The sequence below is a fragment of the Leptonychotes weddellii genome, chromosome 2, assembly GCF_054177405.1.
Source record: "Leptonychotes weddellii isolate Sample4059 chromosome 2, ASM5417740v2, whole genome shotgun sequence".
NCBI classification, from domain to species: Eukaryota; Metazoa; Chordata; class Mammalia; order Carnivora; family Phocidae; genus Leptonychotes; species Leptonychotes weddellii.
Genome location: NC_138370.1, coordinates 149,416,481 through 149,444,480, shown reverse-complemented (window position 1 = coordinate 149,444,480; position 28,000 = coordinate 149,416,481). Strand labels below are relative to the sequence as shown.

At 40.5% G+C, this 28,000-nt stretch overlaps 1 protein-coding gene and 1 long non-coding RNA gene across 3 annotated transcripts in view; one reads left to right on the top strand and one right to left on the bottom strand.

The window, feature by feature from the left end:
- The first annotated feature begins 330 nt into the window (after window positions 1–330).
- LOC145720213 (uncharacterized) lies at window positions 331–15,492 on the top strand. The gene is made up of 3 exons (XR_014143062.1): window positions 331–9,315; window positions 13,047–15,252; window positions 15,383–15,492. It is a non-coding gene; the product is annotated as an uncharacterized LOC145720213 (long non-coding RNA).
- TMEM156 (transmembrane protein 156) overlaps window positions 9,999–28,000 on the bottom strand; it is a 45,398-nt gene continuing 27,396 nt past the window's right edge. The window contains exons 6-7 of one of the 2 annotated variants that reach the window (XR_014143061.1): window positions 14,639–28,000; window positions 9,999–11,963 (exon numbers count right to left, since the gene is read on the bottom strand). Coding sequence is in view for 1 of the 2 variants with exons in the window: in XM_006732305.3 (XP_006732368.1) it covers window positions 11,951–11,963; window positions 14,639–14,741 (116 nt within the window). In the remaining variant the exon portion in view is untranslated. The remainder of the gene's footprint in view (window positions 11,964–14,638) is intronic. The other variant, XM_006732305.3, reaches the window with a different exon arrangement.

Here is a 28,000-nt window from a genome sequence, read left to right as displayed (position 1 = left end):
AGAGACAGGAAGCAAGCTCTCTTGTGTCTCTTCTTATAAGGGCAGTAATCCCATTCATGAGGGTTCTCCTCTTGCGACCCATTTACCTCCCAAAGGCCCTATCTCCAAATATCATCACACTGGAGATTAGGCTGAATTCTGGGGGATGCAAATATTCAGTCCATAGCAGGATGGAATAGATCTCTGGACTAACAGATCTCCAAGATGTATTATTGAATGAAAAAAAGAAATTCACAGTATGGTGGTACTTGTAGAATATTTATCTAAAATGACACATACACACACTATATACTACACACACACACACACACACACACACACACACACCTAGAAGAAGATCTAGAAAGATACACATATAACCACCAACAATGCTGTGACCAGGGGTGGAAAGTGTTGTGATAAGGTAGAGGATTTGGCATAGTAATCACAGGGAATTCCAGTGTTATTTGTAATAATTAAATATTTTTATAATGAAATTGTATTAATGGATGACTTATGAAACAAAATTTTTAAAAATCAAAACAAGAAGCGAGGTGCCTGGGTGGCTCAGTCAGTTAAACATCCTTCTCTTGATTTTGGCTCAGGTCATGATCTCAGGGTTGTGAGATCGAGCCCTGCATCGGGCTCTAAGCTGAGTGTGGAGCCTGCTTGAGATTCTCTCTCTCCCTCTCCCTCTGCCCCTCCCCACTTAAAAAAAATCAAAACAAGAAGCAAAAGAAAATTCCTTCTGATCAGGGAGCTAAGAGGATAGGGCCCTACCAGTGACTTAAAGCATAAAACACACAAATTATTTTTCAGTAGAAGAGTCAGAAGTATGAGTGAGGGCCTCTTCATGATTTGGATTTCTTCATCATCAATATTCCTAGAAGGTTCTAAGACAAGTTGGATGACTATACAAATCTCTTTTTGCTTTCCTCAGAGAAGCCCAAGCCAAGTATTCCAAATGCATAGTTTGTAAAGACTGTGATTATGTAAACAGAAAAATTTGTCATTTCCATCTCATTGGAGATGGACTCCAACTTTCTTAGCCAGATAGTCTCTGTAATCTTCCTACTAAACCCAAACAGCTCTGAGATACATAATGGCAACAGAAGCAATTTCAGAAACTTCTGGAGGGAAACACCGCACAAATAAATGAGTCTGTGATTCAGAGTTATTAGCTTGATGCCCAAATGCATATCATATTTGTGAGAAGCAGTTTACAATCTGCTCTTCTTGACAAATGTAGCACAAGGGGATTTAAATCCCTGCATTTGCAATTTCTGTCTTTCCTCCAAATTTATGGCAAAACTGTAGACACGAATAATGTGTCAGGGTTGAATGAATTGAGGTCTCTGCTCTCCTCCTACAGCTCCATTTCACTCAAAGGAGAGTAATAAATGGAAAGCAAAGGAAAGTCTCAGTAGATAATGAATCTGAGTCCTAATAACCTTCCTGAACTACAAAATGGATTTGTAATTTATTTGGCATTGCCCAAACTATTTGGTGCCGGTAGTGAGGTGTGAAAACATTTTGGCCACTTTGGGCCACAACTGTACATTTTAAGCATTTCCTCAACAATTCATGAAGGGTGAGAACTACCCTTCCCTGGCAAGAATAAAAATTATCCCTCAGTGGTAATGAAAGACTTGTTTCCATCCTGCCCTAGACATTTGTTGCCTTCATGGCGTTGTGATTGATTATTAAGGAGTCTTGATTGTCCTGCAGCCCCTGGGACCATAGTATGACCATTTATATAAGATATGGGTGTTACAAGCCAATGCCTTGTATCCCACATCTCTCTTTCTTTTAAAACCACTCGGTCTTTGGCAAGGAATGAGAAGACTCACATTTACTCAAGTGAAATCCTGTGCAAAATAGCATGTTTGTTTGCTGAGCAGTACCTAGTCTGTCACTTAGCTGGTCATCTCCTTCTGGATTTGCTGCAAAGGCAGCAGTTGGTCAGTCACTGCTAGGTCATTGATACCTAATGAGAATAATATACATAAATGGGCTGAAATTAGTTAGCTTAAAAAATGAAAGGCTTGTTGATTTTTAAAGGCGGGAATAAAGTCCTCCATGTTTTGCATCCAAATGTTGCCCTTTTGCCTCTTTGAGGTAGACGTTTGTTTTATTTTTGTTCTTAACCAGAACTAAAACTGAAACAAATCATGAGATAAAGAGAACATCTGTTGGTTTTCATGAACCTATACCCGTCGTTCATTCAATCATCCATCCATTCATCTATCTATCCAGTAGGTCCACAACATTTATTATGTGGCCCAAGTAAAATAAAATCGGGTTCAATTTGAAATTCACTCTGCCCTTCTCCCATCCCAAATTAGGTAAATCAGTTTGAGCCAAAAAATCCAGTAGGTATATCCATGGTTTTTGCAAACACCCACCTGTATGCTAATGCCACCCAAATTTCTACCTGGAACCCTGACATCACTCCTAAATTCTAACCAGAGTTGCCTACCTACCAGACATCTGTACATCAGTATTTGAATATCCCACTAAACATAATCTGAACACATCCAAATTGAATTCATCATCTCTCCTTCTCCTCCTACATTCTCTGTTGGATGCACAGTGTTACTTCTGCCAGAAGCCTAGCTGTCACCCTAGGCTGCTTCTTCTCTTCATCCTCAACATCTGGTCAGTTGCCAAGTGCTATTGCTTACTTCTTTGTGTATCTTCCTCTATCTCATTGCCTCAGTCTTGTTTCACTATCTTCTTATCCATTCTATGAACTAGTGTGATAGATATTGAAGGGTAGCAGAATATGACACCCCAGTATATGACTGTAGGAGCTCAGGATGTGCCACCCCAAAATATGCTGCTTTGGTATGTTGATTATTTTGAGCTGTTGGCACTTGAAAAACAGCAAATGCAAGGAAAGGCTTTCTCTGCACTCCCCTTATCTGCCTAAAGACAGAACCACAAAAAGGAATTCACTTGTCATAAATCCCTTCCCCTGGAGTTTCATCAACTGGGAAGATTGATTCTTATTACAGGAGAGGAGACTGGAAGTGACAGGCAGACTTCATCACAACCTACCATACCTCCCATCTGTTCTCAGGGCCCACTCATCTTTCCTAAAAATCATTTACTTTCCCCAAAGAGGCCTATATCTCCTTCCCCTTTCCCTATTAAGTTGGTATATAAGCCTGAATTCTAAGCCACCACTTTGAGTTACTCATTTTCCCCTGGTTATCTCTAATGTTACACGAGGTTACAATAAACTTCCTTTTGTTTTTCTCTTGTTATTCTGACTTTTATTACAAAAGTCTCAGCTAAGAACTCAGAAAAGTAGAGGGGAGGTTATTTCTCTTCCCCCATAACACCAACCTGATGTCAGCACAGGTCCCAGTCCCTCTCCATGAAGGTGGTATCAGCATGGACTCTCTGAGAGTGCAAATCTGGTTATTCCCCTGATTAAAACCTTCACTGGCTGGCCTCAGCATTCTGGAAAATACGCAAACAAAAACCTTTACAGTCTGATCCTACATTTTCCAGCACTTTCATCAATTCCTCACCAACTCAAGGGTCAAACTTACAGAGACTCTTGCAGGCTGCTCCTGGCACCATGCCCCCCTCACCTCTCTGTAGTGGCAATTGAACACATGCAACTGCCACCATGCATTGACTGGAGCCTATGAAGGACCTTCATGGATTAAAGTATTGAACAATACTTCATAGAACAATGCATTCCAAAATCAATATAGCATCATTAGACAAATGAAAGCGTGCTTTAATGGAATTGATTTTTGTCTGAACTTTTTAAATTTGGCTGTAGTATAACATCAAAAGTGGGATGAAATTCCATATATCCTCCAGTGTCTCAGTCTTCTCTTACCACAATGATTCAAAAACTGGTATTTAGGGATAACTGAGAAGGGAAAAAAAAAGATTTTCCTGAGAAGGGTGTTCAACCATTAATAAGCTCCCCCCCACACACACACCTTTTTTAAGCTATAGGGACTTCCCAAACCTTTTAGTTAGTTATTGTGTACTGGAACTTGCTAAAATGAGGATTTATGGTGCAACTTTTCTCCAGGTTGAATGGGGAAGCCTCGTTCCAGAGCACCGGTTAACAGCACCCTGCAGTGGTGCTCCTCTGATTGCAATCTGCCTTCCCTCTATTCCAATATCCTTTGCTGTAGTAAATCATTCTTTCAGTTGTGCGGTAGCATTTAAGGCCTGCATGCTTAATCTTTAATTGGTTAAGCAGTTACAAGCTCAAATTATATAGTGTGAAAAATATCACAATAGATCACAGTATTGTCAATTTCCCCTGCAGAACTCTGACATTCTCAAGCTTAACAAAGCCCATCTCTTTCACACATTAATTACTGCAATGTCCTTGAAATAGAGAATAGCATAGTTATTACTATTTGCAAAGAGAGCATACTTCTGTCTCCCTCATGTCAGCCCACGTGTGGGTGTATGCATATGTATGTGTGTTTGAAAGACACATAGGTCTTGAAGTAAGGCCCCCTTTTCTGTACATCTTTGCCCAAGTGCCTTTATATGTGTTCCTTCTACCCTAGCCAACTTATCCTTTAAGACTCAGATTGCGTCCCCTCCTCCAGGATGTCTTCCTTCACTTTTGTCTTCCTCCTTCATTTAGGTGTCCCTTGTCTGGGTTCCCATAGCACTCTATTCATTAAGTCCACAAACACTTATTGGGTAATTTCTGGTAATTTCCAGGCATCTGGCTTGGTACTGGATTTTCAAAGATGGATGAAACCAGTTCCTTAAGGAGTTAAGCCCCAGCCCAGCCCTTTCCAGGCTGCATTATAATTGTCTCCATTACCTGTCTCAGCTATGAGACTGTGCCTGGAATAAGGTAGCTGTTATATTAACAAATGGATGAATAACTAAAAGACCTCCACAGCAGCAATATGTTAATAATCAAAAGGGAGCCCATCCAAAGCTTTAATGGGTAATGTACTCCAAGTAAATTCCATTGAAAAAACTAATAAAAATTAAGTCTGAGTGCTGAGATGGTGGGGGAGGTTCCACGCTGCTCAAATATTGTGGTGGTATTAATTAAACAGGAAGGAAAGATGGAGTCTCAAACACTGATTTGTTTGGGACACCAGTAGGCCAACCTGGGTCCCAGAGCTCGTACAACTGGTTCCCAAGAGAGGCAGGATACTGTCCTCTCACCTCCTTGTCTGACCTCCCTATTGCTCCTCCACCACTACCCATCCCATTTAAATGAGCACATTATCTAGAATATGGCCTATGTGATTTCTGTCTCTGATGGAATTTCTGGCACTAAAACATGCCATTGAAAAAGATTCTTATTGCTCACATTAATCTAATTGTTCTGTAAAAAAAGCAACAATTGCTGAATAATGGAGAACTTTTCTTCTAGTATTAGTCTGTTATTTAAATAGCTAGAATAAAATACAAAGTTTATAAAATAACTTTTTTTCCTACTGAATTTTTCCCTCTGAATAAAGAATAAAATAAGAAAAAAAAATCTCACTATGATGTAATTATTAAGCACCGTTGGTTTGTTTTGACATAGTGGAACTTTGTTATGATACACTGTTTAAAAATAAAACTTATATTGTCCGTTTGCCAAAATAGGGAGGGGAATAGAGATGATGATTTCCTGTGTCTGTATAGCAAATTTCAAGTCGAAAAATGTGCTTTGAATCCAGTAAGCAGAAAGGGACATTCCAGGTACTTGATTCCCAACTTTTCTTCATCAATATTTGGGTGTTTTTGCATTGTCATTACTATCTCTCACCATAGGTGATCGTGAAATGAGTGAAAAGATTTTAGCTCTTTTTAAGTAATTGATGAGACAATTATTTGTTGAGCCTATTTTATGAGCATCTGGAGCCAAAAGCTTCTTTCTGTGCAATTCCTCTCACAACCACCAAATAATGCAGTTCTGTGGAGGTACTTTGATACATGGGTAGACACAAGAGAAGCATTTTCACCAGAGCAGTTCTTGTGGTGGAGTATTGTGTGTAGTGTACCCTGCAAGCATTGTCGAAACACAGAGATTCATGATACAGAACCCCTCTTAGAAGTGTTTATGAGGAGTGCCTGGGTGGCTCAGATGGTTAAGCGTCTGCCTTCGGCTCAGGTCATGGTCCCAGGGTCCTGGGATCGAGCCCCGCATCGGGCTCCCTGCTCAGCGGGAAGCCTGCTTCTCCGTCTCCCACTCCCCCTGCTTGTGTTCCCTCTCTCGCTGTGTCTCTCTCGTCAGATAAATAAATAAAATCTTTAAAAAAAAAAAAAAAGAAGTGTTTATGAAAGGCATTGGTCTGTATTGGACAACTTTTTTTCCTAAGGAAAAGAAACTACTCTTCCCTACGTAAAGAGATGATTAAGATGCAACAGAGTAGAGGGTTAAGAGCATGGAGTTTGAAACCTAGACTACCTGGGTTCAAATCTCAACTCTGCCACTTTTTTTAAAGATTTATTTATTTATTTGAGAGAGTAAGAGCACGAGTGGGAGGGAGAGGGAGAGAGAATCTCTAGCAGATTCCACGCTGAGTGTGAAGCCCGAGGCAAGGCTCAATCCCAGGACCCTGAGATCATGACCTGAGCCTGTCAGAGACTTAACCCACTGCAGGTCCCCTCAACTCTGCCACTTAATAGCTGCATGATCTTGAGTAAGTTACTTAACCTCTCTTTGCCTTAATTTTTTCACCTGTAGATTGGGGTGATGGATAATAGTCCTTACCTTTTGATTCAATACTGGTCTTTAGGGATAATTGGGAAGGAAAAAGAAAAAGATTTTCCTGAGAACTGTATTTAACCGTCAGTAAACCTTTTTCTTTACATTTTTTTAAACTACAGGGACATGGAAAACGTTTTAGTCTGTTACTCTGCACTGGAACTCTCCAAAAGGGGGCTAGAATGTACAGCTGTGAGTTATGAGACAGCTAGTTATGAGACAAAACCCATCAACTAATCCCTGCTAGGTGCTTACAATAGCGGCGGGCACATAATTACTGCTACAGCCGTTCCCCCTTATCCAGGGTTTCACTTGCCTTGGGATCAGTTACCGGTGGTCTGGAGACAGACGATCCTCCCAATGAATCAGCCCAAGGCCAAAGGTAACCTAAGGCTCCATCACAAGGCCTAAGTCGTTCACATCACTTCATCTCATCAAGGAGGCATTTTATCATCTCACACCATTACAAGAAGAAAGGTGAGTACCGTACGGTGAGTTTTTTCAAGAGAGACACCATGTTCTCAGAACTTTTGTTATAGTATATTGTTAATAATTGTTTTCAGTGATTAGTTATCGTTGTTAATCTCCTACTGTGCCTCGTTTAAAAATTAAACTTGAGGTATATATGTGTAGGAAAGAACATAATATACATAGGGGTTGGTATTATCCACTGTTCCAGGCAGCCACTGAGGGTCTTGGAACATATCCCCACAGATAAGGGGAGACTACTGTATTATTATTAATCCCCTCCCCAAGTCCTACCCCAACATTTGGCCCTTTAGGCAGTGATTGTATGAGCTATGACTGCCCTAAACAACTGAAAAAGATAGAGCGGATATATATCTTTTAATGTGCAGGTAGGAAGGCTCTCCCCAAATGCACACAGCTAGAAGTCAGACTTGTTAGTGGTAAGTAATCACTTTGAGAACCCCAGCCCATACACTTCCCCGGAGCAAACCACCTCCTTTCCCAACATTATTTTCATGTAAGGGGAAAATAAACATTTAAAGATAGCTGGGAAGAATCAGGGCTCCATATAAGGATATAAACTGATGCCTGTCATTACCAGATGCCAAATCCCAGAAATGACTATCTCTGAAACAAGTTTTTAAACAGTACAAAGCAAATTGTCAGTTGGGGGAGGGGAGAATGAAGATTTTTAGGCCACTATTTTCTATTAAGCATTGCAGAGAGAGAGAGAGAAAAGACAGAGAAGGAGGCTGTGGTTTGTACTAAAAAGGAATTAAAATAAAAAGCAGACTCCAGGATCCTGGGCAAAGAAGACCTTGTCTTAATCTCAGTTCTGTCACGGACAGTCTGCGAAATGAACTTGGCTGAAACCCTCAACCTCCGGGGCTTTGGTTTCCTCACCTGGAAAATGAGGGCATTAACCAGATGATCTCTAAGATTTCTTACAGCTCAGACATCCTGACTTTACGAAATAAAGTAGATGTTAGATGTTATATTCAGCAGGCAACAGAAGCCAAGTCTGGAAAGTTAAGCAGGAAAAGGATCTTTGCAAAGATATTATTGGTAGCTCACAGAATCAAAGGGAAGGCTGGAGAACCAGTCTCAGAACCAAGGCAGTTTGGTGGGAGTTTGGGGTGTACTGGGGCGTCTAAAAGCTGGAATGACTCAACTCTGCTGCTGGAATGAATAAGCCCAAGTCGGTTTTTTTCCACCCATATGTCATTGTACCTGTAAATCAAAGTCCTGACATGGAGGATCAAATTGGTTTAGCTCTGGCCACATGTCACCCCTTGGCTGATGGGCAAGAAACTTTGATTTACAGTCCCATCAAGACATCATTCCGTGGGTGAGAGGTAACTAAGAGGAAATTGGCATAAGGTATGAAAGAAAGATCATGACTACTATGTGGCTCTTCACGACGGATGTTGTGCCTGCTCTTGTAATAAATATCACACCCTGATATCACTCTTCCGTGTGAAAACAGATGGGCTATTTTTACAGTCCATCTGAAAATAAATAAAACTTTGCAGGGAGATTATGACACCATGACAACTTTGCGTACACTCTTCGCGAAAGTTTGGGCAACAACACATGCTTGAAGAATAGCCTTAGCACGTTACAGGAGATTGTTCTGGGGGAGAAACCAAGCCTTGGTTTTATTTTCAGCCAGTTTCTCTCTGCACATTTCCTTGGAATTGAGGAGGCACGTGCCCAGAGGCACCTGCCAGTCTTCCTCCTCTTCCATATTTGCAGAGCCCTGTTTTGATTCTGATGGTCAGTTCCTCTCCCCTCCTTAAGAACCAGGCAAATCTGGATACTTCTAAATTTGTCACGATGGTCCCATACCCCCCTGTCATTGGTTGGTTTAAGAGCATGTCCATGATCCAATTCTAGATGCTCTGACATGAGGAGAAATCTGGGAAGACTTCTTATAAAGGTTTCTTTACTCTTAAAAAGGACATTGTGGGCTGAGCATGTGATGATCGCTGGTGCTCTGGCACCACCATTTCATCTCTTCTTGGAACCACAAGAGGGAACCCCTGAAGACAAAAGTCAGATGATGGCAGAGAGGAAAGTCGGGGGAAAACCTGGGTGCATTTGGTAGGAGGTCTTGAATTCACCAGTTCTGGAAGCATTCTCCTCAGAATTCCTGTTAGGTAAGAATACATCTTATCATTTAAGGCATTTTGACTTGGGTCTGTTATTATTTACAGATGAAAGTGTCTCAACTGATAGCCCACAAAATGATTTTCTTCCAGTAAGCAGCCATGTTAAATCCATATTTCCCTCTGGGAACAGCCTTAACTCTCAGGAAGGAAAATAACTCATCCAGAGGATTTTGTGAAGTATATTTTTACCAAAATGTCCTGATTTTCCCCTTCCCATGCATGTACACTTCATCTTGTCCTTCAAATCACAGAAACGTCTAGACTATTTTGTCTTTACTAAAGTACATGATTTCCAGTTCACAGAGGGGTTTCTAAACCCAGCCAAAGATTTGGTTGTCATATCTCTAGGTTAATTGATAACATACGTTATTTAGATTTTAAAAATATAAGACCTTCCTTCCACTCATTGTCCTAAGATCACCACCCATCAGAATAGCACCAATAGTTAGGGATGATTATGAAAGATGTAGACAGAAAAGAGAAGTAAAATCAAAAAGAAACAGGGAAGGAAGCAATCAAAGTCAAGTTATGAGAATAAATTGACAAAAAAATTGAGCCCAAGTCTTTATTCTACCATGTTTTACATGAAGGGAAAGAAGTATAGTTGGGAGAGCAAAAGAGAGAAGCTATCTACTGAAAGAGGAAGAAAGGAAAATGCAATTCATATGATATTTGTCTTTTGTAAAATTTGGTCTTATTAAATATAGAGTAGGTACAAAAGCATATTTGAGACACGTCAACCTAGGACTGAATCCACATGTCACTCCTGAGACCATAAGCAAATTGGTGAGGTTCTTAGGGACAATGACACCTGTCTCCAGGAGTCATTATAAGGAAGAAGTGAAACTCTACAGGGCATGTGCCTGATGTACAGGGGGCTCAGTAAATGGTTTTGTTCCAACAAATATGTATTAAGAAGCTTCTGTGAACCAAGCATCATACCAGCTGCCAGGAATATTATGGTGAGCAGAATCAGTCTAGAAAGGGCAACGGAATTAATTAATAACCATAAAAATAAGTATAAATAACAGATATGAAAAGGGCTATGGGGGCTGAGAAAGTGTATACTTGGGAAGTTTGACCTCTTCTGAAAGATCAAGAAAAACCATCTTCAGCGCAGCTTACACACACTTTCTTGAAAAGCTTACCCTGCTTACCCCGAACCAGATATGACTCACTGGCCCGTGAATTCTCAGAAAGAAGCGTGAAGCCTGTACGTGACATTTATCTTACCCTACTGTGTCTAGCATTATCACTAGTAGTATGCATGCCCTGTCTCCTCTACCAGATTATAGACTCTTTGGAGGCAGACAGCAGGCCATCTACAATGTTCGATTGCTTCACACTATCTATTAAAGTCTATTATTTCAATAAATAAGTGAAATTAGCTTCCAGAGAGCTGCCACAATTTAACAGAATTTGAAGCTTAATTTATGCCTTTTGTAAGCCAAGTTCCCACTGATTTTCAAGTCATTTGTCTGAACATAATAGGCAATGTGCAAGGAAACAATAATTTGGCCTCTCAGAAATTGTATAATATCCATCCCTCATGGAGTGTGATACCCCTAAACTCCTGCTGAATAATCCCAGACCTGAGCCTGACTCACCTATTAATCAAGTTCACAGAGACAATAAAAAGTGAGACTATTAGAATTCCATTTGCCAAATCTTCAATCCCTAAATGTTATGGTTAGAATCTCAGTTTGTGATCTAGCAAAAAGAAAGAAAAGAAGAAGAGTAACAGGAAAAACCTCTTTGTGCTGAATCATTCATTCCGGTTAGGTTGCTTAATAGTAAATCTGACCCTGCAGTTAAACTCTAGAAATCTGCTCAGACAAGCAAGTGTAACCTTATAATGATGCCAGGAGATTAAATTCCACCTTAACTCTGGAAAGATATTTTTATATTTTTCAATGTTGAGAGATGCCCTCTTGTCTATATGTGCTTTTATTGTAATTAATAACTATAATTACTCTTGACATCAGTGATAGCTCTGAAAAATACAAACACCAAGAAGAATCAGAAGAAACATTTTGCTACTAGATTTAAATACTCGTTTCATTTAGTATTTCACTTAAATTCATTTTATTTTGGTATCTTTGAAATTTTTTAGAACATCCTCAGTGCCAAAAGGAGGCAACATTTATAAATCCAAACAAATGTATAAACGAACAACCCAGGCCCTCTTAAGTAATTTGCCAAATAGAAACAATCCATCTGTATAGGAAAACCCATCAAATTAGAATCTGCAATGTGGGCAAATGAGAGAAAAGATTTTCATCCTTGACCCTGGTTTTAGTTCCTTTCAAAATCAAAATCTTGGGGCCACTGTAAGCTGTATAATGACAGATAAGCAAAGACAGTGAGCATTCCCTTGTTGTTTCCATGGGTTTCATCAGCTTGTTTTCCATGACTCATGATGGCTTCCTGAAAAAACTCTCATTTCTTTGATCTCATGGGTCAAATGAATGCTCTTGAGCCAGTTTTCATCAACCAGTCAGCGTTCCTACTGTTTCCTATTGTGAATCCTCAGCTGGACTCATATATTTACTAGTTAACTCATTCCCAAAATGAGGTTATGAGTATTCTTCAAAAGGGTTCAGTCCAAATGGTCCAGAGGAATTCAGAAGGATACCCTGAAGATTGAAGAAAAAAAAGACAAATATTATTACCACAAAAATGTTAAGTATTACCTGAAAAGAATTAGTGGAGAATAATTTTTTTAAATCATTTATTAAAACTGTGTGTTATAAGAATACCTAAAAACTTCCCAATATCACTTTTTCTAAGATTTTATTTTTTTGTGAGAGAGAGAGCATAAGAGAGTGAGCATGAGTGGGGGGAGGGGCAGAGGAAGAAGCTGACTCCCCACTCAGCAGGGAGCCTGACGCCGGGCTTCATCCCAGGAGCCGGGGATCTTGACCTGAGCCAAAGGCAGATGCTTAGCCAACTGAGCCACCCAGGCGCTCCCCAATATCACTGATTAAGAGCTCTTTCCAATACTGTGTTAGGCAATAGAGCCTCCGTTATAAACCTAGGAAGACTCTGTGGTTAGTGGTTACAAACTTCTCAGCCTAGGACCCAGGAAACATAGGGTCTCCTCGAGCTTCTGTCACTACAGTATGTTTGGGTTAATTTCCTTTTCTATAAAATGAAAGTGTAAGTGTTCATGCAAATTTCTTTTAAAGAGATGTAGAAGTTGGGATTTAATCATCCACTCAACATATACTTATTGAACACCTACTAAATGCTAGGCAGCGTTTCCTCTGAATGAGGGGGTCTCTCCGTTATGCTCCCTGAGTCCCCTATGAATACCTCTATCATGTTATTGGCTCTCTATTGGAATTAAGATTCCTCAATCTGATTTCTCCACTGACTGCATGTTATTTTGCCAATGAGTAGCAGAATTCTGGACATACAGTAAGTGCTCAAAAAACATTAGGTGAATGAGCAAAGGGGATCTCTTCATATGCAAGGTCAAGCATCCCAGAATGAGGAGGACCAGAATGAGAGGTATCAAGCACAATATTTCATTAAAACAACTCTATGATTACATTAGTCTACCTAGCAATTTCTGAGCCAATAGCAGACTCTGATTCCACTAAGACCCAAACACTAAGGCCTGCTTCTCTCTAGTCCTGAACACAAATATATCCTTAGCACTTAGTTTCCAGTTTGACATATTGAGCCACCTACGCTTGATCCCTTTGCCTCTCTAGATCTGCACTCCATTTTTTTCCCCACCCTGCTTGGTACCCTGGGAGGCCAATCTGTATGAACTGCCTCAATCCAGCTCCAGTGTCCTCGCTCTGCTTGGGTTTGACCAATGGTAAGTACTGGCACATCGGGGAAAGAGAACAGCCAAAGTGAAATATTCTCTCTCTTCAGGGCAATCACAGGCTGTTGTCACTTGACTAAAAGTCACAGTCCCTATCAGGTAGCTCTCCCAACATAGTCCATCAGTGTGTGTGTGTGTGTGTGTGTGTGTGTGCGCGTGCGCTCACGTGCATGTGTGTGCGTGTGTGTGTGTGTGTGTCTGCCTGCCTGCCTTTGTCTCTGTCTCTCTGGGCTCCTTGCCCCTTTAGTCTTAGGGACAGTAGCAGAGCCCCACTGTTACTAGTTTGAGGGTGCTGCACTCTCCTTTTGGATTTTTCCACAACCTGACTTAATAGACCTTTTATTAAACTCACCTCAAATGATTCCATTTGAGTATACTATTAGTTTCCTGCTAGAATCTTGACTGATAACTACCTAGGTATCATGTATCATGAAGTGGTATACACACACTGGAATATTACTCAGCCATAAAAAAAAAAAAAAAGAATGAAATCTTGCCATTTGCGTGGCACGGATGGAGTTAGAGAGTATTGTTAAGCGAAATAAGTCAAAGACATATTTTGTCTTTCAGAGAAAGACAAATACCATACGATTTCACTCATATGTGGAATTTAAGAAACAGAACAAACAAATATGGGGGGAGAAAAGAGAGGCAAACCAAGAAAGAGACTCTTAACTTTAGAGAACAAAGTTGGTGGCCAGAGGGGAGGTAGGTTGGGGGGATGGGGGAAATCGTGAAGGGGATTAAGGAGGGCACTTGTGATGAGCACCAGGTATTGTACGTAAGTTTTGAATCACTAAATTCTACACCTGAAACTGAAAAAAAATAAAGACAAGTAAATGATCTAGCCTATCACCATGAAGCACAATAAAAGGATACTGATAAATGCTAGTGTCTCCCCTCTTCTCTAATTTTTATACCCCCTACAATAGCTATCTATAGTGCCTTAACATAATAGCTACTTAATAAATGTGTTGAATGAATGAAAAATATTTCTAAGACACTTCTGACCACAGTTTGGGATTTAAGTACATGAAAATCAATGCACATTAATTAGATCATCAGATGTTACATTGAGGGAAGTTCTTAATTTCAGTAATTGAGGGTCAGTGGTTGTTCTGCTTATAAATTCACATTCTCTCTCCTCTCATGTTCCGACTGAAACAACGATTGCTCTGCTGGGATTATGTATGACCCAACCCGAGGAAACAGCCAAGGGCTGAGCTGACATCTCAGGGGCACATGCTGTTTAACAGACTAAGAGATTAGTTTTTTGGTCCTTATTAGACCTTGGAAGAAATAGTGATTTTATTTCATGTCATCTAATTCATATGAACTGCTTTTGCAAGTTCATCACTTTTTGTCTCCTACTCCCAGATAGAAATGAAGGTTGGGGTAAATTGTACCTCCTTGGATCTTTCACGTTTATAATGAACAAAGGTAAATCATCAGTAAAGCCGAATCATCACTCACCGTGTATACTGATCTTGCAGATGCACCGTGGAAATAACTTCTAGTTCCGGTATTGGGGGAAGCACTTTCTTGACCTGAGTCAAGGGCACCCTCTGCTTGGTCTCTATTTTTTAAGAAGGAGAACTGTTCTAGTCTGTGTTTAGTCAATAGCAATGCAAAAACAGGTGACAACATTTTCCAACATGCGAAGAGAACAATGCCCTCCATCTAGCAAGGATATTGGCAGTTTCCATCACTCCCTAAATTTCCTGCCTACAACTGTGACACCGTTAACCCATTTCTCTTAATTCTGTTTCTTTCATTTCTCCTCTCCCCCCACTTCCTGAGCTCTAGACCTGATGCATGGTTACAGGAGCAAAGTAGAGAAAAACACTTTTTACATGCAATGCCAAGTAGAAAGAAAAGAACTTTAGTATGGAAACTGACTGCAAATATTTTCTTCTTTGCATTTTGTTAAAATAGGTCCCTAAGAATTTTTATTAATACCATCTTTGATTTCAGGGAGAATTTTACCAAGAAGCCAAGTTCCAAATCAGATGAATTCTAATCTGTCCTCCTTTTCTAGGACTATGTGACATCAAATCCTTCTAATATTATCTGCAGCTGACTTCAAGGTAGGAGATGAAATTTCAGGCCCATGGCATATGGTGTCTCTTTCATTCCACTGGGATCTGGGGCCTTACTTTTCTAGTTTTTATATTGAAACTTGAGTTTTACATAATACATGTGGTTTTTGCTTCACAGATGTCTCTACTTTTTATACAAAGCCTTGGACATGAATGGAAATGAGGTGACCTATAATTTAAAGAGAAGTTTGAGTAGCTGCTTCTTAAGAAGACAAATCAAAAAGGAAGATTTAAGGGTAATCAAGATTATGATGCTTATCAAAATTTTTTTTAATTTTTAAAAATTTCTACATGCATTAAAAAAAAGAAGATCATGCTTCTTATTCATGAAGATGATGAAACACTGGCGTAGATTACCAAATGAGAAATACTGTCAAACCATCCCTCAGAGGTATATTCTTTTAATTAGAAAAAAATTTAATAAAAAAGACATTTTTGGACTTAATTTTCTGAATAAAAGATACATTCACATGATTAAAATTTTATAAACTATGAAGGGATATTCAAAATGTCTCCCTCTTACCCCATTTCCTACAGACAACTGCTTTCTACCACATCACATAATTCTTTCCCTTCTCTCCTTCCTTTGCCACAAACAAGGTTTTCAGATTTTTGTGGATAGAAATATAGATGATAGATAGATAGATTTATACACTTATATGTACACATGTTATTTTTGTCTTTCTTTACACAATTGGTAGCATACTATACATATATATGTATGTATATTTAATGGTCTAAGAGATCTTTCCCCGTAAATGCTTCCTCATTCTTTTTTACAATTTCCTGGTATTCCATAGTATGGATGTATCATCCTGTCTTCAAACACCCTCCTATTAGATTGTGTCTAATCTCATATTGCAAACACACTAGCAATAAACATTGCACATACGTTATTTCTCTCCTATGTAAGTAATCCATAGGAGAAATTCCTAGAAATAGAATTGCTGGCTCAAAGGGCTTATGCATGTGTAACTGTGATAGTTATCACCAAATTTCATATCACAGAAGTTGTACCACTTTAGCCTCCCTGTTTACCTTAGCAAAGTATGAGAGTGCAGAGGGCCTATCGCCCCTTGCTACAGAGTGTGATGGCAAACTTCTGGATTTTTACCAGTCTGGTAGATGAAAATGGCACTTCAGTGTAGCCTTAATTTGCATTTCCACCTGAACGTAAGCTCAGTGAGACCAGAGATCTCTGTTTGGCTCATTGCTGTGTCTCCTATACCCAGAAGGCCAATATTATTGGAACATAGTAGACATCAAAAGAAAAATTTCTTTTGGGAGAATTTATTGTGAATGAGACTAAATAAGCTTTCATATGTTTAAGAGCCATTTGTATTTCCATTTCTATAAACAGTCCATTTATATCCTTTACCCATTTGTCTTCTGGGTTATGGTCTTCTCTCCATCAATTATTAGAACTTCCTTATTTACTAGGAAATGTTGCTTATCATTTGTGATGAATTGCAAACAACTTTTCCCTAATGGTTTTTACTGTGTACATTCTTTTTCACGTAGTCAAATTTATCAGCCTTTTAACTGAAATTTGTGTCATGGATAGAAAGCCCTACTTTGTGGTTATAAATTAATTCTACCGTTGTTTCTTCTATTACTTTTATGCTTTCACGTTTACATTAAAACTATTGACTCATTTGAAATTTACCTTAGTATTAGTGTGAACTCTGGATTAAGGTAATCTTCTTTCCTAGATGATTATTCAGTTGTCCCAATACCATTCATTCAATAATCCTTCTCTTTCCTACTGATTAGATATGCCTCTCTCATCATTTACTCAAGTCCTAAACTTTCTAATTTTCACGACCTGAGCCAAAATCAAGAGTTAGACGCTTAACTGCCTGCACCACCCAGGTGCCCCTCATTAGATATTTTCGTCTACTTAAGTACCAGTACCATGGTGGAACGGATACCTCTCCTCTTTCTTCTTCTATGTCAATTTTTTCCGGCTATTAGTGACAGCTCATTTTTCATCAGGATATTAAAATGACCTAGTTCATGATTTAGGAAGAACTGATAACTTTATATATTCATCTTTCTATTCAAGAACATGATATACCATTTCGTTGTTGTTCAAGTCATTTTTATGACTCTCAGGAGAATTTTTCTGAAGTTTTCTTCAGAAAGATCTTGTGTAGTTCTTTATATTAATTTTATTCCTAGTTATTCTATCTTTTTATGGTTATTTTAAATGCAGCAGTATCTTCTAACTGGTTGTTATTTAAAGATATGAATGCTGGGGTTAAGAGACTCTTATCTCAGGAAACAAACTGAGGATTGCTGGAGTGGAGGGGGGTGGGAGGGATGGGGTGGCTGGGTGATGGAGATTGGGGAGGGTAAGTACTATGGTGAGCTCTGTGAATTGCGTAAGACTGATGAATCACAGACCTGTACCCCTGAAACAAATAATACAGTATATGTTAATAAAAAAAGACCACTATATTCTCTTTGCATTTAACTATTATAAGAAAAAGAATAAATATTAAGGAAAATCTTAAATATTGAAATTATTAAAACCCTCAAATAAAATATTTTTAAATTATTTAAAAAAAAAAGATATGAATGCTGGGGCACCTGGGTGGCTCAATCCGTTAAGCATCTGCCTTTGGCTCGGGTCATGGTCCCAGGGTCCTGGGATGGAGCCCCGCATCGGGCTCCCTGCTCCGCGGGAAGCCTGCTTCTCCCTCTCCCACTCCCCCTGCTTGTGTTCCCTTTCTAGCAGTCTCTCTCTCTCTGTCAAATAAATAAATAAAATCTTAAAAAAATATATAAAGATATGAATGCTATTGATTTTTTTGTCTTAATTTCATACCTTGTCTCTTACTGAATTTTATTTTTAAAGAATTTTTTTAGAGAATTTTCTTAAATTTTCCAGGTACACAAAGTGATCATTTTCCCTTTCCAATTTATTTATTTATTTTTTTAAAGAGTGGGAGAGGGAGAGGGAGAAGCAGGCTTCCTGCCGAGCAGGGAGCCTGATGCTGGCCTCGATCCCAGGACCCTGGGATCATGACCTAAGCCAAAGGCAGACGCTTAACGACTGGGCCACCCAGGCGCCCCTCCCTTTCCAATTTGTCAACCAGATATCTTTGTCTCTTACCTAATTGTGTTGACCAGTACTTTCAGGACAATGGTAGGTAAAGTGGCAACAGTGAACATTCTTGAAAATTCCTGGCTTTACAGACATGCTTTTAGTGTCTCCCTAGTATGATTCTGGGGTTTTGTTTGAGACAGATATATGTTATCATGTTAAGGAAGTACCTATTTATCTTATTTTTATTAGGAGTTTTATGAAGAATGGGCATTATACTTTGTCAAGTGCATTTTTAGGATGTATAGAGATAACCAAATTTTCCCTTTGATCTATTAATATGAGTGACATTAATAGATATCTCCTAATGGAGAACTGTTCCTATATTCTTGGAATAAGCTCCTCTTGGTCATAGTAGGAGTGTGTATATGTATGTATATATACATATATATTTTTATACTGTGATACTAGTGGATTCTTTTGCTAATATTTACTCAGAATTTTTGTGTAGATATACATGAGTAAGATTGCTCAATGATTTCATTTTAGACACAATCTTTCTTAGCTTTATATGTTATTAATGTTTATTTCACAATAGAATTAAGAAACATCCTTCTTTCCTTCTTTTCTATGGTCAATAACAGTTTAAATACAACTGGAAATATCAGTGTTTTAGAGACTGGTAAAAATTCCCCTGTGAACTGTTCTTTCTGTTACTTTTTCAGGGATAACTGACAAATTTTCTATTTCTTCTATGATAATTGTTCTGTTTAGATTTTCTATTTCTTCTGGTATCAGGTTTTGTCAATTTTTCCAGAAAATTATCGATCTTAATTAGAGATGTTAAAAAGTAGCAAGTGCTCTTTAAGGAGCAGGAATAGATGCCTTTTGGGGACCATTTCCACAGACATTGAAGACCCTTCCATTTCTATGAAAATGCTAAAATAACCACCAAAGCTAGAATTTCTTCTTACAGAGAATTTAGCCTTCTAAACGGTAAGTGACAAAGCTTTCCTGACTGGTTAGGACAAAGGTGAGAAAATGAGACCAGTTTTTACCTGGACACAAAGCTCTCATCTCCTTGCTCTCCTCCTCACAGACCCATTGCACTGGATCCCCTTAGCATCCTTTATTTTTACCTTATTGTCACTAAGTACAAACCGCATCTACGGGGCTAGTTCCCTCATCCCTATTTGTTTCACACTGAAAGTTCCTAGGAAGCTGGGATTTCGTCTTTCTAAATCTGTGCTTCTCAGAGGGTGGGTGTGGTAGGCAGAACTCTAAGACAGCCCCCCAGCTTCTCACCCCCTGGTGGAATGCCCCTTGTAATCCCCATCCCTTGAGCATGAGCAGGACCATGAATGGGATTTCCCTCCTGTGATTGGATTACATTATATGGCAAAGATGAGATTTTTGCAGGTGTATTGAGTTATTGAAAAGAGAGACCACTCTGGGTGTGCCTGACCTAATGAGGTAAAAGCCTTTACAAAAAAAGACTGGGCCCTCCCGGAAGTTAGTGAGGATCTCTTGTAGGACTTCAAGAAGCAAACTGCCAAGCTGTGAACTGTCTCTAGAAAGGCCAGGTAGCAGGAGTCTGCAGGTGGCCTCTAGGTCCTGAGGCAGTTTCTGGCAGACAGGCAGTGAGAACCCAGGGACCTTAGTATACAACCTCAAAGAAATGAATTCTGCCAACAACCTGAATGAGCTTAGGAGTAGAGCCTCCATATAAGAACATAGGCCAGCTCGCATCTTGATTTTATCCTTGTGAGACCCTGAGATCCAGCAAAGCTATGCCCAGATTTCTGACCCACAGAAACTGAAATAACAAAGGTGTGTTGTTTTAAGCCACTAAATTTGTGGTAATTTGTCACACAACAATAGAAAACAAAGTGATCAACGGACCCTTGGCCTGCAAACCATAAGAAGCTGAATTTAAAATGCAGGTTCTAGAACCCTGTCCCAAATCTACTGAATTATAATCTCCCTTCAAAATGGTCCAGGAGCCTGAAATTTTACAGACATCCAAGTTGATTCTGATGCACATTAAGCCTTCAGAATGAACTTACCAGGCAGATAATTGCTTAGACAATCTTTGACAAAGTATCTTATCATGTTCAGAATTTGAGATTTGGAGACAGTTTTTTTAAAGTTAAAATACCACAAGAACCTGTTCATGAAATTAAATAATTACCAAAGAAAATTAACAGAGCTCTTTTGCTTGGAAAGCTAAACTGCTCATCATTTGCTTATTCATTTGGTTTGCTGATGTTGTATAATATGGTATAACCATAATTTACTACAGAAAGCTATTATCTGTCAAAGTGATGGTTAGTCCAAAATAACTCTCTAGTGGTGCATTATATTCTGTTTCTCCTAGTTTCCAAGGACATGTAACTTATATACTAATAGGAAAACTTCTGAAAATTTGATAAAAAGGTAGGATATATGTCATTTTAATGCCTTCTTCAGAATAGCTAAGATGGGTGGGATATTTTTCTAGTTTTACACTGGGAAATAGAATTTCTTTCAAATAATATTAATTCACCAACACTAGTTAAGGCAGCAGAAGCAGCCAGGAATATTTTAAAACTTCACAGAAGTCTATTCATGAATTTGTCAAAGGTCTGAACCAAACATTTCTTTGACTTTTTTTCAAGAACCTCAGAAGAGCCTAAAAAATTAAAAAGAACCTCAGGATGAGTTTTGACCTGGCTGAATCTAGAGAACAAAATGAATTTCCAGCAGTAGAAACTTTGATTAAAAATAAAACTCCATGCCGTATGTTCTTGAATAAACCCCTGCCACAATGCCCATGACATCGTCCAGGTTGCCCTCTGATATTTCTTTTTCTTTTTCTTCTTCTTCTTTTTTTTTTCTAGATCTCTATCATTTTTCAGAAGTGTTTTATATCTATGACATCTGGCATCTAACCTCAATTCATCCTTCCAAAGTAATTCTTGATTCCCACTGAGTCATGGAAACTTGCAAGGTGTTTTCTTCACTTTGTTCCTGATGATTTTCATGTCAAAGACAAGGTGCATCTCCCACAGCGAAGGTACATCTAAAACCTCCTCATCCTGGCCAGGATCTCTTGGCTGCTTAGAGAATTTGCCCCATCAATTTTTTATATTTGTATTTCCAAAACTACTTGCTCAGCTCTACTTGGTTATGAAATTGGAAAGTCAAAATAGCTAGAAACAAAAACAGAACAAGGAGTGGTAAACAGGGCTAGATACCCATACTATATATAATCCCAATAGTGAGTTTACCCAATTTTGTTGTAATTGCTTATTTGTCTGTCTCCTTGTGTACAAAGACTGTGTTTTGTTTTGTTTTTTTAAGATTTTATTTATTTATTTGACAGAGAGAGACACAGCAAGAGAGGAAACACAAGCAGGAGGAGTGTGAGAGGGAGAAGCATGCTTCCCGCAGAGCAGGAAGCCCGATGCGGGGCTCGATCCCAGGACCCTGGGATCATGACCTGGGCCAGAGGCAGACGCTTAACTGACTGAGCCACCCAGGCGCCCCACAAAGACTGTATTTTATGCACTATATTCCCCAGAACCAACCTTGGAGCATGACACATGATAGGTAAAAATATGTGTTGAATGACTGAAAGAATGCCATCTGACTTCTTTGTGCCTCATTTTCCTTAATAAAAATGTGTGGGTACAAGCAGGGCAAGAAGTCAACTCTGGGGTGCCACGTAGGAAGTTGGGGATAAGAAAAATAAGATTGTCCTCTGAGAGTTGGTCTATAAAATCAACTCATAATCACAACAGAAACGTGCAAAGTTATCTTCAGAAATCATTCCCAGGCCAAAGCCTATTAAGTGTGAAAAGTGCTGTGTTAAATGAGCCAATCAGGCTACCCCTAAAATGAGGAGGAAGGCCTTTCAAGCTGTGTTGGCAAAGGACTCTACCTTTAAGACCTCCCAAACAAGCCTTGGCGGTGATTCAACTTCCCACATGGTTTTGTCTAAGCAGAGAGGGCACACATGTTAGTTGTCAGAAGTGTTTTGGCCCATATTTTCTCTCAACTGTATTGCCTTCTGCTCTTATAAACCTGTTTTGTGAGCTGGATCACACAGTGGATCTTTTTTGGTGGGCCGCCATTGCAGGAGGCTGAGCCCGCAGGCCGGAAGGAAGGTTTCGGACCAGGTATATTCACCAATGTGAGGCCCCTGTGTTGCCTTGCGCATGGAGCAGCCAGGCAGCCCACCTGGCAGGGCCCTGGCCTCGCCCCGTGCCTTCTCTTTAAAGGTTCAGCAGTGTGTACTGATGCCTGAACTTCCTCATGACTTCAGCAAAGCCCATGTGACTGCCTTGAAGCTATAAGGAAGAAACTAAAGGTAAGGGTAAATGAGGTAATTAAGGTGTATTTTGATGTACTTTCCGCACTACCAAGTGCAAAACAGAGTATTTTTCCAAGCGCCTTTTTAAGCCCACTTGAGGGGTCAGCTCGAAATTGGGTAGGACCCAAATATGCGCTCAGCAGGGGTGGGCTATGGATGGCTGACCTTGGAAATGGGGACCTCAGCGCTTCCTTCCCTTCCCTGTACTTTGGGAGATTCAGCCATGATTCTGCGGTGACGATAGCAATAATGTCTACACTGTTGCCCACAAAGTACTTGCTCTCCTTATAAGACCCTCTCCAGAAATGAAGGAATTCGCGTTAATCTTCACAGATTACTGCAGTCAAGGTGGATGCGGATGTTTTCAAATGGTTTGGTGATTCTTACTCAGTTCTCTAATCTGCCTCCAAAAAACCCTTCCAGTCCTATTTCTTCTCCCATCCAAGTACTAACCAGGCCCGACCCTGCTTAGCTTCTGAGACCAGACGAGACCGGTCACGTTCAGGGTGGGATGGCCGTAGACCCTATTTCTTCTTATTGTCCTAGGAATGCAGAACTTCAACATTGCTATGCATCATTCTGACCTTTGCATCACATAAAAACCTGGGCCCTTTTGTGCAAGCCCAAGATAGCTAGTGGCTTTTTAGGGCTAATAGAACCAATTATGGTAGCTTAAAATAGATTTCCATTATTCAAGGAGCCAACTTTCTACTACGTTCAGAGCTCCATCTGTTATCGTTAACAGTGATCCTAAAACCATTCAGCTGTTCCAAATCTGGCCAGTGTGAAAATCAGATGAGGGTGGGAAAGTACATGACTGCAAAATTACCTAGAATTAACAACTAAAGAGAACAGACAGCTGCCAGTATTCTGAGCCGTTGTCTCAGCTCCCAGCTCATTCACACTGCGGCTATCCTTAGCACTCCAAGGAATGAAGCTGATGAAGAGTTTAAAAGTTATAATTTGGGGGGGGAACGGTTTTGAAGGGTCTTTGTAAGACAGCAGCAGGCATTCTTTCTGCATAGTCCATGTAGAGTTGTATTTACTTCACAAATATTTATTAGGTACGTACTCTGTGCCCTCATTTACACTGCGCTATGAGCTGGGGACGCAGTGATGAATATTATCAGGCAGAGTCCCTGATCTCCAGGGTCTCAGTGGCTCATGGGAGCCACGCCAATCCAATAATAACACACATATATAATATATAACAGTAGTGACAATTGGCACAGAGAGAGCTGTGTGGTGTTATGAGGATGTGTGAGAAGGGGAATTGACCTAGTCTAGGAGGTCCAATATGACTTCCCTGAGAAAGGGTCAGTCAAGCTAAGATCAGAAGCAAGGCTTGGGGTGAACTAGACAAAGGCAGGGTGGGAGGAGGGCAGGTCTGCAGGGAGGGGTTAGGGAGGCAGGATGTTCCATGTGGGGAGAATCTGCACAAAGATTGGAGAAGATGTTGATCTGTATATGTTTTATCATCAGGTCTTCCAGACCTAGCACAAAAGGCTATCACGTAAAGGCATTCAATGGATGAGTTAGAATAAATCATCCTATTCTGCCTATAGATTCTTCTTCACACTTAAGAAATTCTTCCTGCATCAAGAATCACCCTCTGCAGGGGCTCCTGGGTGTCTCAGTCATTAAGCCTCTGCCTTCGGCTCAGGTCATGATACCGGGGCCCTGGGATCGAGCCCCGCATCCAGCTCCCTGCTCAGCGGGAAGCCTACTTCTCCCTCTCCCTCTCCCTCTGCTTGTGTTCCCTCTCTTCACTGTCTCTTTCTCTCTGTCAAATAAATAAATTAAAAATCTTTAAAAAAAAAAAAAGTCACCCTCTGCATTCTGCTCTGTTCTGTAATCAAGCAGATGGCTCCAACCTTTACTGTTTTATGAACCCAAATCTGTACTCTCAGAGTCATAAATATTATAGTTAAGCAAGTAAAAATTAAATTTCCATGTTATTTTGCCTGGTTGTGGGACATCTGGCACGAGCAATTTATTTTCTCTCCTGCTGAAAATTGAAACCGGCTTAGTCTTTATTATGCTGGCCGTAAACATGTTGCAAATTATAATTTTACATTGCCATTAGTTATATTTTGGGGTAATACAAATTACTGGGTCATCCACTTCCTTTTGGCATTTAGTAATTCTCTTTCGCAATAAAAATCCATTTTCTTTGCTTCACGGTCCCTAAGAACCTACCCACATTAACTGCAAAAAAATATTTCACTAATGCTAAATGTCACTCTGAGGGTGACTCACACTGTCACACACAAGCTTCTACAGCAGACAGAAAAGGTTTCATCTCGGTTTCCAGTGTTAACTGTAAAAGAACAAGGGGAGTTTTGATCTGTGGCTTGAGCCAGCATGATGAAATTCCCCAGTTCACCAGAGCCCGTAAGCTCTGTGCCAGAAAAGCCCGCCAGACAGAACTGAGTTTGAACCCGACTCGGCCAGGAACGGGCTGTGGGTCAATTACTTAAACTCTCTTAGTTCCAGGTTTTCGCATCAGGAAAAAAGCGAGATTCTTGTGAAATGAGATAAAATGTTGTCTATGAAAGTCGCTTAATGAATGTGTATAGTTTAATTAGGTTTCCCTTCTTCTAAGGCAATGGGGGTGGGGAGCGGGGTGAGAATCTCCTTAACTGGGACATCAGCTCCGTGAAAGCAGAGACGGCGCTGGTCCAGGCCACTGTCTTATCAATGCTTAGCATAATGCCTGATCCTGAGTCAGGGTTCAACAGATTTTGGTTGAGTAGTTGAAGGTAAAGAATTTCAAGTTTTCAAGATTTCACCGTGTTCAGTGGACATAGAGGGGAGAGATGAAAGGAGCCCCTTCACTGACCCATGCAGCAGGAGTCCATGGAAGCTCTAATCCTGGATACTTGGTGTCCTAGATATTTAGTTATTGGCTCTCCAACATGAGGCCATCTCTGGGGTGCTCTCAAAGATGCAGGAAGCCAGAGGGGTAAAAATTCCCTCTCCCTGCTTCCTGGCACCCAGAGTACCAATCTGTGGCCTGCCCTCAGTCAGTCAGATACCCTTCCTTGGGGCTCGCCATCTTGGACAGTGATGCAAAGCTGGATGGTCAAAGGGTGTAGCTCTGGAAGCTCAGAGGAATGTCCAGTGGTGGTGACACCACCAGACCATTCCCATGGTGACTTTGGCTGTACTCTTGGCTGCCTGGCCTCCTTTAACTCGTGTTCATTTTCCAACCTCTGAATGCTTAACATTCCTGGTGTTTCTACGGGTTACCTACCGGTTTTCCAATAGGTTTCCTTTCGGCCAAGCCAGCCAAGTTGATCGCTATTGTTTGTGTCCAGTGATTGGGGTCCTAGCCCACTGCTCCTGCCCCTGACTTTGGTCTCCCAACATGACCAACCCTTTAAACACTGTTTCCAGGGATACATTTCAAATTGACTTTTGCATAGTTCTCCAAATCTCTTCTTCAAGATGGTCAGTGTATTCCATGATTCTTTGACGTCCTTGGCAACTCTATAGAGTTATATATTCTTTACCGAAGTCAAATTATGTTCCCTCCAATCACTCTCTGGCTCTTTGTTTTCATCTTTCCCAAACCCCAAGATAAATTCCTTCCTCATCTGCTCTTTTTGACTCTATCCTCATTTCCCCTTAGGCTTTGTGTGATTTAACAAACTTTTATTGTGCACAAACTACGTGCCAAAAATTATGCTGGGGACAAGGATCCAAAGCTGAATAAGAGAATCATCACCTGTGTGAAGATAACAGTCAACTGAGTAAAATGTAAAGTAGATTCATGCCAAGACAGGCAACAGAAGCCAGCACGCTTCTCAAAGCAAGGAAGAAAATACAGGAGGCCTGTTAAAGCTTGGGATTTGATTCTTTGCGACACGGCTTTCTGCAGGGAGGAGATGCCTTACTCTGCCCATGTTCGCTGTCCTCTGGGACGTGGGGCCAGGGTCTGGGTCATCTCGCTTTATTTCTCTCTCGTCCTTTTGAGAGTGTGAGCCTGTCTATCTCCATGTGTACGTGTGTAACAACACTTCCTTTGTAATACATGAACAACCGGAGGGACATTCTGGAACATACAGCTTGAGACAACGGCAAGCTGCTTCGCTGAATGGGACTGTAGTCGCTGCTCCCTTTGAACCGTGTTTTCTACTCGTGTTACTGCTCCGCCAGAGAACCATGCTGGTGCGTTTTCTCCTTACATTCTCACTGCGGCCTATAACCCATCATGACAAAGAGATGCCTTAAAAACGGCACTCAAGGGAGACATTATTTCCTCCCCATTTCTCTCTCAGAAAGAGCAACTTATAATAGGAGGGGGGGAAATTGCATCTAGGTTAATGGCCGAGACCGTTTCCTCTGGTGAATGAAAATCAAAGGCTCATAAATACAACTTGTGAGGTTAGTCTTGCGGTTAGCTAGTACTTTAAATTTGTGATTCCCCCGATTATATGAGTTGACAGGGGGACTATCGACTTTTTCTCAGACAAAGCTGCAGTGCTCAAAATTATGTCTTGAAAAGAGCAAGGACCAGGATTCCCGAGGCCACTGAAAAAGCTCAGCAGAACTAGGCTAAAACATTCCTGGTGCATGGATGTCAGGCCTGGGGCCCACCTAAGAGGGGAGAAGAGGGGAAATGCCATTTTCTCCCTATAAAGATGAATTTGGGCATTGGAAACAACCTTCTGATTTTAATGCCATTAATCAAACAAAACTGTCACTGACCACACAAAACTTCCATCAACGTTCCCCACATTTAGCAGGTATCAAATGATCACTCAGCTACTGCTTATTATTAGCCATCGGTGAATACGTGGAGAACAGAAAGTCTGAATTTTTTTAAAACTGAGTCCTTCAGGTGCACGCAATCCCATTTTTCCTCAAGTTAGGGGTCTGAGTCCCTGCTAATTTAAATAGATAAGAAAAGCCTCGGGAGCAGAGTTGCCAGTGAAACGGTGTGCAGATCTGCATGTGGCTACGATGCAGTTGTGGGGGGCGCTTTGGGCTTGGTTCACTGTCCTTGCATTTTTGAAAACCGTTTAGACACCAGACCTGAAGCCTCCTTATCTGACATCTCACAAAGTCTGAAGGAGCCTGCTAACCAGCTGGACGCAAGGAGCTGTAGAAACATCACTCCTTAGGCCGCGGTTTGCACGGAGTCGAGGAGATGACATCTTCCTGATGAAGAAGAGCACTTTGCCCGCGTCCCAATCTCCCTCTCTTCCTTTTTAATATGATTTGACAGCTTGAATTCAGAAGGAGGCTTTGCAATTAGGAGATCGAACCACAGCGTCTGTGCCAACAGCTCCCTTAGCTGCTCTAATTAGGGTTCCCTTCTTCCATTT